The 11,565-nt window shown below is 35.0% G+C and overlaps 1 protein-coding gene across 2 annotated transcripts; it reads left to right on the top strand.

The window, feature by feature from the left end:
* The first annotated feature begins 5,349 nt into the window (after nt 1-5,349).
* LOC147512000 (DEAD-box ATP-dependent RNA helicase 15-like) lies at nt 5,350-10,533 on the top strand. 2 transcript variants are annotated; one of them, XM_086603580.1, is made up of 11 exons: nt 5,350-5,578; nt 5,664-5,764; nt 6,667-6,839; nt 6,934-7,165; nt 7,311-7,429; nt 7,992-8,048; nt 8,139-8,323; nt 9,381-9,525; nt 9,647-9,730; nt 9,950-10,013; nt 10,300-10,533. In XM_086603580.1, the coding sequence occupies exons 1-11, from the start codon at nt 5,457-5,459 to the stop codon at nt 10,308-10,310; spliced, it is 1,293 nt and encodes a 430-aa protein (XP_086459706.1). In that variant the 5' UTR covers nt 5,350-5,456; the 3' UTR covers nt 10,311-10,533. The 2 variants fall into 2 exon arrangements, with proteins under 2 accessions (XP_086459706.1, XP_086459707.1); XM_086603581.1 differs by having other exon boundaries at nt 5,393-5,578; nt 6,537-6,839.
* Nucleotides 10,534-11,565: the final 1,032 nt, after the last annotated feature.

The raw sequence follows: 11,565 nt of genomic DNA, 5'->3' as shown, positions 1-11,565 counted from the left end.
ATAGTGGATTTAGCTGTTGTGATTGGGCAAAAAACTCTCAATAATTCCGAATATGGATTCCTTTGAAGGTAATCCTACAAAGTAGCAGTTAAATCACTCCATTTACAATTTCCATTTTATTCTCCTTTTATTATTGAGCGTTGTATATAAATTTTGGGAGTGAATTGCAAATTCCCTATTTCTCTTTAGCTTTGAATATATTTCTTTTGGTTTTCATTACATGCAATACTTATATGGTTATATCAATGTAACAATGTTAATGGTTAGATCTTTCTCAATATTCGTTTTTAATTAAAATCCTATTACTTCAGTTTATATTTGGTAAGTTTAGCAATTGCTCTTACATAACCTATGTCTTCTATCTAATTTTCATAATTGGTTGAGATTGAAATTATGATCACGTGAATTTTATTGCTAAGATAAACTGAATCTTGGTGACATCTCATGCAATAAGGTTGCTTAGCAAATGGCCGCATTTTCTTATTCTTAGTTGTTTTAGTTTACACGTGTATTTGAATTCACTATATATATTTCTCCACATGCCACAACTGAAGCTAGCATCCATGTCTAAAAAATTAAGATAAAAAAACAAGTTTTTCCTTTCTTTATTTCCTTTTAAAACAAAGTAAATAAGTGCAATGCTGTGTTTATATAGTTTTGGTTTGTTGGGGTTCTTAATCTATATATTGTTGTCGTGAATTAGCCGAGTAATACTTTTCTTAACTTTGCTATCTTAAAGTGGAACTTTAGCTCAATGGAAGAGCACTTGATTATGGAAATACATCTCAAGGGATGGTGGTTCGAATCCACCAAGGTCTTGTGATCCTGTCCATGGTGGTCATTTTCTTTTTGGGGTAAAGGCTATTTAAGTATAATCCAACTCACTTTTTGAGGTAATAAGATAGTCAAGCCTTGAAGAACAAGATCAATTTGGCACAACTTGAAACCATTTGTTACATATTGTTCTTCTCCTTTCTCATACGTCGTTACAAAGATCTACAAAGATCTCACTACACCAGAAAAGGCGTTTACTAACAGTTATATCCGTTACTTATATTTTTACTAACGGTTATATCCGTTAGCTATGGGGAGTCACTCTCACTTAGGCCAAATTTAGTAACGGATATAACCGTTACTAATAATAATTTTAGTAACGGTTATATCTGTTACTAAAATTCTTTGTAACAAATAACCAACTGTTGGTGGCAAATTAAATTTGTCATTTCAAACGGATATATCTGTTAGTAATGGACATGTTATTTACTTAACTATTGTTTGTAACGGAAATATCCGTTACTAATGGTCGATATATTTTTAAAAAATCAATTTTAATTTTGGGGATACTTGCACCCCTACAAGAAAAAGTTAGTACTCCATGTGACTTTGGGTTGGCATCCACTGTACACTCTACCAAATCTTACTAAACACATAACTTTTATAAAAAAATAAATAAAAAATCAACCAAGTAATAACAATATAAAACCACTTATATTTCCACAAATTACACCAACTCTACCATTCAAATAATTTAACAAAGAATACTTCTAGTGTATTTTATTCATCCACAAAGTAAACTACTTGCAAAAGAATCTATCTCTGTGCTCTCATTATCTTGTTTGTGATTTATACTTTTTGTGTAAATGCGAAATAGGCTCCTCTCTGCTAGGAGTAAAAATCTGTGGAACCCACCTCATTATTCTCTTGAACATTTTCGAACTCATTTCGAGATGAAACCTGCATTTCAATCATGTACCGGTTTAAATACTATGGAAACAAACAACTCAATTCTTTAGCAGATGAACAATAATTTAATAATGGAGGAAAAAGTATCGGCAGTTTGAATAAAATACCTAGTTTGAATAAAATACCTTATTTTTTACAAGTGTAGAACAAAGTTCAGGAGAGCATTGTCTTTGTGTCCATTCAAACATCTCACTATCAAAAGCATCTGCAAGTTTGGACTAAATATCCATTTTCTCCTTCAAGAATAAAACAATAAGAAAGTAAGGCATCAAATACACTACTAAAAAAAGGGTTTATAAGCTCAGCTAAAAGGTGAGATATTAGAGTTTTTACCTCGGACTCCCTTCATCAACTTTAGTAAGTGGAGACAAATATCCAAGATGGTCTTGATCCATAAGAGAAACATCATTTCTAACAAACTCATCCTGTGCTAACTTCTGAAAGAATGACCAATGTTTAGGATCATGGTTTTCCATGTTCATGCTCAATCCAGTTCCATCAGCGTGACAACGGACTTATGCTAGAGGAGTCTTCAAATCAATCTTTCCTTTGAAAATATATATAACAGAAATCACGAGGGAATCAGTCATTGATGTCAATAAGAATATGTCTACGCTCTATAGCGGAACACTTGGCAACCGAGGACTTAACTTGAGGTGCATATTTAGTGGAGGCCCCTACCTAAACAGAATTATTTGATTGCTCGAGGACATCATTACTATGTGTGTGTCCTTTGGAAGCTATCTCACCCCAATGAAGCTCTAGTAAGATAGATGCACTTCTAAGCAATAGAACCACACACTATGCACTTGTAATTTTGGTGGCGAAGTTAACACATTATCCATACCCAATAAAAATAGTGATGCTATGAGCGACCCGATTGAACACAACATTGTTGTCACACGGACAAATAAAATAGAGATGGAATTCATGAATAATGGGGCCAAGTAAGAAGCACAATAATAGTTGAGAGAGGAATTATAATTGTACTACACAAGGAGGCCCTTAATCTTTGTTTAATAATGATGGAGTGATCTTGTCAATCTCATCGCCATGACCTAGAGTTCCACAGTAGCCTTTGCCCCATGTATAAACCTACAAACACCATTACAGAGAGCTCTAGCCGTAACTAGGACAATGCCAACAGGCCAATCATGTAAGTATACAGAATGTCAACTGATACGTATAAATACTAACATATCCACTTCATGCTTATCCCTAGCAAAGACGCACACAACATGAATATTCTTGCTTTTAAAGGACTGGATTGATAGGTGCGTGTGTGTTTCCATAAATTTCTACCAGTCATACCATGAACACCCATATCCATGTTGATAAATTCAAGGTCCAAACACACATTTTGACTTTCATCAACATATTATTTATCACAAAATCAGTAGCTACACTTACTTATCTTTCAAACATGCTATACCTAGCTGATGAAATGCGTGAAAGACAAGCTATGCATCTCAATATTACACAAGTATCCACTTTCTAATGAAAGTTCATAGCATAACTTCTTTGATGCCAAACAAATTTTGCATCCTTCACATATCGTCCAACATAGCATCCAACACCAAACCTGTATGACAAAGAGGCAGGGTAAGCATCTAAGCATGCCCAGTGGTAAGAGAATAAATTATATTACAAACTGGACTATGTTTCATTTCAAACCAATGGTTCCAAAACTTTCACGAACTTTATCAATTTCCATTAATTAGTTCTTGTGTGTTCGAGGATTGGTATTGAACTCCATTCCAAGAGGATTGTTTATTTCGAAGCCATGGATCCTTACCTCGGCAATCTTAAGTTTCCACATCGATCATGGATGGTATACCTGAAAATAAAACAACATTCACTTTAGTATATAATAAATTGAAACATTTTCAAGAACACACACAGTCAAAGCATTAAAAGAAAAAGTATAAACGAAACAAATTTAACAGTTTAATCTAAATGTATATGCCAAGTTCTCTCAAACTGAAAACGGCGGATGATAAAAAAAATAAAAATAAAAAAGTTCGCGATGAGAGAAACCAGTTCGCGAGGAAGAGAAATCAATTCGTGAGGAAGAGCATTATGTTTGTCTAGCTTCCTCAGCAGTCAGCTCCTTCTTCAAGCTTTCCTATTTGGCCTATTTGTTTTTGGAAAAGGAAGAACTTATTAGGGTTTTAGCGAGATAAGGGAAACCAAAATTATGACTTTTGTTAAAAAATTTAAGGGGGAAGATGCGGACGCTGTGGTCGAAATTAGAATTTCAATTGTTTCAATTTTAGTTTTCTTTTCTTTTATTTTTCTTTTTCTCTTTTTTGACGGATATAAACGTAAGTAAAGAGCAATATAACTGTGACCTAATTATCTAATTGTTACTCCAAATATTTGGTAACACTTGTTTCAATATGTAACGGATATATTTGTTACTTCATTAGTAACGGAAGTAACTGTTACTAACGTAAAATTGTCTCCATTACAAATTGACCATTTTGGTGTAGTGTCTGTTTGATTTAAGTTTTGAGCTCATTGTATTTCAAAATAATGTAATATATGACGGCACCCGTTCATAGGACGGGTTCGAAAACTAGTGCATCCAAATGGACACAACTCACACAAGCGCCTATTTAAAATCTCATCAGTGAAATTTCAATATAATATCAGTTAGGGGTGAGCAATGGGCCGGGTCAGGCTAGCCCGGCCCTAAATATTTAAAAGCCCTTCAGATATTAAGGTCGGGTCGGCCCGGCCCTAAATTCAGCATAAGATCAGGTCGGACTGGGTTACAAGTCTAAATCTCAAGCCATGACCCTATCCTAAGCCCTCTTTAAAGGCTTTAGGGACGAGTTTTAGAGTCGGGTTTTAGGGCCGGGCCTATATATATATATATATATATATATATATATATATACAAATGCCATTTTTTAGACAAAAGTTGTTTTTTTTTGTTTCTGTGTTACAAATGTCTGCTCTGTATTTCCCTTTAATGGTGTGGACGGAAACCTTTAATTCTAGACTTGGCTTGGATGTGAATAAAAATATAATTTATAAGAAGTAAGTGGGAAAATAAATTGAGAATAATAAGTTATAGACTTTGATTTGATGATCAAAGGAATAAAATATTTTTTTTTTATTAGGCTAGTGCTCATTGTTCTTCATAGATGCTAGATAGGTTGACAAATTTTTGTTATATAAGACAAGTTATTGGAAGTATCCTTGGGTGTAAGTGATAAACTATAAAGGACAATGTTATTTTAATTTAAAATATTTAACAAAGAGTTGACAATGACAGACGCGTGTATTTATAGTGAAAATGTGAAACTATAACTAGGACTTGGTTAGGGCTGAATTAGGGTCGGGCCTATGTTTCAGAACCTTAGCCCTAGTCCTGCCCTAGAAGGCCTTAGGGTCGGGTCGGCCCTCCCCTAAACTTTGTGAGGGCTTTATAGGGCTTAGGGTCGGGTCGGTCAGGGCCGGGTTACGGTCGTTAGGGCCAAATTCCTACCCCTATTAGCAGTTACCTAAAAATCGCCCGAAAAGTTTCATAGACATGATCTGATATTCCAAACTCTCACTCTGATATATTAAAAGTCACGTGCCGTAAAGTGCCGCTTGAACCTTTGTGTATAAATACCTCAAATTAACCCACTTCAATTTCATTATCATCCTCAAAACCCTAATTTAAAAAAAAAAAAAAAAAAAAAAAAAGTTCCGCAGTAAGAATGGGAGAACCAAAAGATAATAACAACGATCCATACGAAGAAGAACTAATCGATTACGAAGAAGATGAAGATAAAGCGCCCGATTCCATTGGAACTAAACCCACAAACGAATCTGCTAAGAAGTAAGTTTATTTATATGGATTTGTTTTGTTATATAACAAAGTGGTGGTTTTATTGATTTATTTGGATATTGCATTGGTGGTGCAGGGGCTACGTTGGAATTCATAGTTCTGGATTTAGAGACTTTCTTTTAAAGCCTGAGCTACTTCGTGCTATTGTTGATTCTGGATTTGAGCATCCTTCTGAAGGCAATTTTCTCTCTAAACTTTGTTTATATACACTGGAATTACTGTTTAATGTTTCGTGCTCGTTATGTATACCTGTTTGTTTTAAGTAACTATGATTGACCTGTTTTTTACTCCGCAATTGGGAGGTTAACTAGGTGGTAGAGGTTCAGTAATGCAAGATTTGATAATAGAAAGTGTGTCAATTAAAGGAACTGCAATGCTACCGTATGTAGTTTTAATATGTTAGTCTGTGGTAGTTGGAAATTAGCAAATACAAGTTTCAATGGGTTAGTCTATCCTCTATAATAGCTGATGAAATATATTCTCACCTTTGTTGTCTATAATCCATTATCTTCCATCAAACTAGATGAGGAGAAGTCTGATCCATCATCAGCACTTGATTTCTCCAAAATAAAACACCATATTTCTGTTGGGCAGCTACTTTTGGTTTTTTATTTTTTATTTTTTTATAATAATTTAAAGCCTCTGAATTCCCTTTGGTTGTGGTGGTTTTTTGGTTCTATGTTTCATTTTTGGTTTTTTATTTTTTTTCCCGATAGATGCATTGATGTTTCATCTTCCAGTAAGTTTTTTTTGCAAAATTGCCCTACTGTGTTCCATTTCTTTTATTTTATAAGTTTTGCTTGCCCATCGTCGTATATATAGAATGTCCCAGTGCTGCAGGTTATTATTTTTTTAAGAATTACGTGAGTATATTCTTATGCTGATTCGCACATTCTATTTGAACAAGTAGAGTAAATGTTTCTGAATATTACATTTTCCTGTATTTCAGGTAATACACTTATTTGAACTCCTAGATTTGGGGGAAAATTTTCTTGGTAAATTCATCTATTAATGATATCGAAGGCTATTTTATATATACTGAGGCTCCACGGCTCCAATTTTGTTTGGTCATCCATCAGTGCAACATGAGTGCATTCCTCAAGCCATCTTAGGTATGGATGTCATTTGTCAAGCAAAATCTGGGATGGGAAAGACAGCTGTTTTTGTTCTTTCTACGCTACAGCAAATTGAGCCAGTCGCTGGACAAGTTGCTGCTCTTGTTTTATGCCACACACGGGAACTGGCTTACCAGGTGCATGGTTAAACCTGGCCTATCTACTCTTTTAACTCTGTGCATTTAATAATGCGGTTCCTACTTTCTGTGTATAACGTACTCTGATTTGCAGATTTGTCACGAGTTTGAGAGGTTCAGCAAGTACTTGCCTGATATTAAGGTTTCAGTATTTTACGGCGGTGTAAGCATCAAGACTCACAGAGACTTACTGAAGAATGAGTGCCCTCATATTGTTGTTGGTACACCTGGAAGAGTACTAGGACTAGCTAGAGACAAAGACTTATCTTTGAAGAATGTTAGGCATTTTATCCTTGATGAATGTGACAAAATGCTCGAATCACTTGGTATGCTTTTTTGCTTTGGATCAGCTTCTGAGATATAAATCGAAGCTGATGCTTCTTCATTTTACAAATACAGTTTTCCATTTGGTTTATCTTTTAACATGTTTTCTTCTTATTTTCTCATCTGATTGTGTACATTATTATGTAGACATGCGAAAAGATGTACAGGATATTTTCAGGATGACTCCTCATGATAAGCAAGTTATGATGTTTTCAGCAACACTGAACAAGGAGATCCGCCCTGTGTGCAAAAAGTTTATGCAAGATGTAATTTCCTGTAGGCTGTAGCTAGTGTACTTCGATTTTTAACGTTGTCATACACCGTCAGTTTTATCTAGGAGATATCTCAACCCTAAAGATCTTGGGGTGCTCTCAGTAACACCATCCTTGTCCTTGCAATGTGTCTCAGGGCTCTCAAGTAATTATTCTAGGGAATTTCAAATTTTATTTCACTAGGATGGGGAGAATTGTCAGTCTTAACCCTTTCATATTAGAATAGGATATCCTTCTTAGGGTCAATGGCTTTGGAGTTACTGTCTTCAAGCATTTCGTGCTGCTATTTCCCTTGTTTGGCTCAATTATTCTTAGTTGAGTTAGCTCAGTACGGAATGAGATAGCAGTTGACTGTTCTATGTGTGATGATGTAAGATCACTCACTGGTTGGAGATAGAGAAGCATTGCGAGGGAAAGTATGACATTAGCACTCCCAAGAAGTTGAACTGGATACTAGGTTTCTTGGAGTTCTTCATATGCATCATTTGGTTCTGGATTCGGTTACCTTGAAGGACAGCTCCTAATCTGCTTTAATCTGACATTTCTTTCGTTACAGCCAATGGAAATATATGTGGACGATGAGGCCAAGTTGACACTACATGGTCTCGTGCAGGTATCACTCAATATTTGTTAGTTGTTGATCTATTTCTTTTTCTGAGTTGTAGCTTCCACTTCCTTACCCGCTTACGTTTAATTCTGTTAGCACTACATTAAACTCTCTGAAAATGAAAAGAATCGCAAGCTGAATGATCTCCTTGATGGGTTAGACTTCAATCAAGTGGTCATCTTCGTCAAGAGTGTGAGCAGAGCAGCAGAACTGAACAAATTACTTACTGAGTGCAACTTCCCCTCAACTTGCATTCATTCTGGAATGACACAGGAAGAAAGGTTAGAAGAAAGTGTCAGATTTTTCTCTCAACATACCTTCAATCTGTCGTTTTTTTTAATTATTTGGAGTTTTCGTTGTTATTTTAGTTTCTTTCATTCACTTTTGTACGGGAAAGTGAAATTTTCATTAAATATAATCCCAAGTCACATTGACACGGATACGCGGTGTTCGACACAGGACCTATATGAAGTAGGATACAGGGACACAACTAACAAAAAATGAAAACTGTTGTTAATCTTTAGTTGCACAACTAATTCTTGGGCTCAAGAACTTATGAAGCGGCTTCTTACAATTAAATGAATATGAAAGTGGCATATCATGGAGTTGTAACTGCGTTACTAGATTATTTTCTTAGTCTTTGAAGGTATAGAAGAAGCCCTAGTTTGAAATGATAAGCACAATGTATCTCGGGGTGTCTATTTGTACGACATGGTTTTTTTTCAAGAATACGAAGTGTCCGTGTTGCTTAATTATAATTAGTGTAGGTCAAGAAAACCTACTACTAGTACAAGAAAAAACAATAAAAAGAAAAAAAAATACATGAAAATCCAAGGAAAGCAAAGTACCCTAATCAAATCTCCGAGTATAATATATCTTCCCATCTTGCCAGGAAATGCTTAAGAGGTATGCTCTAATTATAATTAAGTAAACTTTACAACAATAAACATAAAAGACCTTTAATAACTAATGTGACTCCTTGAAGAACCCGATTTTTTTCCCGCATAATGTCTTTCATTTGGCCTTAACAGAATATGTGTGCGCTTCATTTTTGTTGGCTTTGCGAATTTTATGCCTTGTACAATTTTGTTAGTGTTTTTAGACAATAAATATGTATATTAGTTGGAAAATGGAGAGAGTGGATGCAATTACCAGTGTTAGATTCTACATATGTCCAAGATTCACTCTTTGGCTTATTTTAAGTTGATTATGATGTGTTTTTCCTGAGCAGATACTCTGATTCTGCTCCTAGGTTTACCGAGATGGGATACTTTTTTCATTTTGTAGAAAGGACTTTATAGAGATATTTTTGCTGACTTAATAGTGTTATATCCACAGGTTGACTCGTTACAAGGGCTTCAAGGAGGGTCATAAACGGATGCTCGTTGCAACAGATTTGGTTGGAAGAGGAATAGACATTGAACGTGTTAACATTGTGCTCAATTATGACATGCCTGATTCAGCTGATACGTATTTGCATAGGGTCTGTTTTTTCAACACTTTGGCATAACTTTCTTACGTCTAACAGTAGATGTACAATCTAGGGTCGGATATTTTCATTGTGTTGAATTAATCCAACCAATTAAACAAATTTTTTTTTCCAGGTTGGTAGGGCTGGTCGTTTTGGCACCAAAGGACTTGCAGTCACTTTTGTTTCATCTAATAGCGACTCGGAAGTTCTTAATCAGGTTTGTTAACGTCTTGTCATATGCCCCTTAAGCTATTCAGAATCCTTACTATATCGGTGCTCTCAGTGACTTGTACTGTTGTACAGTGGTATCAGTTACATCTGAAAATCTTTTTAAAGCTCTATTTGAAAATCAGTATTTTTTTAAACATGTACAAGTACTATCAAACTATTAGATCTCTCTGTTTTGACTTCATAACGATTTTTATATTGTCAACAGGTTCAAGAGAGGTTTGAAGTGGATATCAAAGAGCTTCCTGAAGATGTCGATTCATCTCTATATAGTATGTTTCCCTACCATGCTATACATCTATCATATCTCTGCTTCCTGACAATGATTAAACTCCTAGCTGATTTCGATTCTTTTATGGGTGTATTATTGTGTTTTGTAATGTTTTGTCGATCTACAAATTTTCGGAAGTAAAGTGACAAATTCATTTGTTCGGCTTGAAGCTCAACCTTGTTTTTTTCACTTGATAACTGATAGGTGTTGCGTGGAATCTTGATTAGACTTATCTAAGATATTAAGTATTCCAAAAGTGTTCTTACTTTGTGTGGTACTTTTGACAGTGTCCGCGTGATGTCTCTACTGTATCATCTGGGAAGGTGGCAGCGCGCATCAATTCCTAATGGTTCTGTTTTTTTGGGGAAGATTACTCCCAAATTCCTAATCATATAAGGGTGTACCACCTTCAGCTCCTGGAGTAAAACTTTACACTTTTTTTAGGTGCAGTTATTTTTTCGTTTCAGATGTACCAAGAAATGACATTGAAACTTTTGATTATTCATCATATTTTGTGCTAATTGTTTGTTTTTAAAAAAGTGCAAGTGCTGCTTTACTTTTGTTGGTTAGCTTTGGTCAATCAGTTTTGACTAACTAGGGAATTGCGAACTCTGGTGATAAGATGGTTTAGAGCTTTCAGAAAGGATGACTGATTGCACGTCTTGTGTGCGCGCTTGTAAACCCACTTTTAGTGAAAATTCTTATAACCTTCAGTGGTTTTTGCGGAGAAATTATCTGTAAATAATTCTCGTCATCTCGACCTATTTTTCTTGTTGTCAAAATTGTTTCAGGGTGGCAAATGGTTCACTTGTATAGTTGTATCCTAATATGGTATGCTTGGACAATGATTTTTTCCCTAAACTGATCTTTGCCGGAAGAAAATATAACTAGACAGGAGCATTGTGCAAATCAGGCACACCACAATAGGAACTGAGTCAATCAGCTCGCTTCTTTTAAGAATTGCATTCCGCTACCTGTGTTGTATGATAATATGTTGCACCTGTTTCCATCCTCGTGATTCTTCAAGTGTATCTTTCTTTTCCAACTGTTAGATTGAGGTCTTTTCTCGTAAATGATTGATAATTTAGTGCACTGGTAATTGTTTTCTGGGAAAGGTTTACTTTTAGTTAATTCGGCATTGAATTAGTTAAAAGAGAGCCGAGTTCTTTTCTCATCGCTGAGCAATTTTTTAAATTATAAAAGCTGTTATTTTAGAGTAGTTTTAGAACTGTGTAATTAGGAAGTAATTAGGAAGGAAGTTACTTTTATGTTATGGATAGCTTGGGGATAAAGTTTTCTTTGTTTTAGTAGGTTTCTAACTTGTTTCATACTTTCATGGGGTTTTTTTTTTTATATTTATATATATAACGTATTTGAAGAACTTTTGATCAATAAACTATTTTCAGCATCTTTCCTCTAAATATTCTTTTTGTCAATTAATTTCGTCATTTTATTCTAATTCTGCCTCGAGAACTCTATTTATCTTCTTTAATCTTTCTTTATGCTTCCGCTACATCAGAATGCCCGTGCATCTAAGCAATTTAGCATAGAAT

Source organism: Coptis chinensis, chromosome 3, assembly GCF_015680905.1.
Source record: "Coptis chinensis isolate HL-2020 chromosome 3, ASM1568090v1, whole genome shotgun sequence".
NCBI classification, from domain to species: Eukaryota; Viridiplantae; Streptophyta; class Magnoliopsida; order Ranunculales; family Ranunculaceae; genus Coptis; species Coptis chinensis.
Note: the sequence above shows the minus strand (reverse complement) of the source record. Positions and strands in the feature narration are given on the sequence as shown.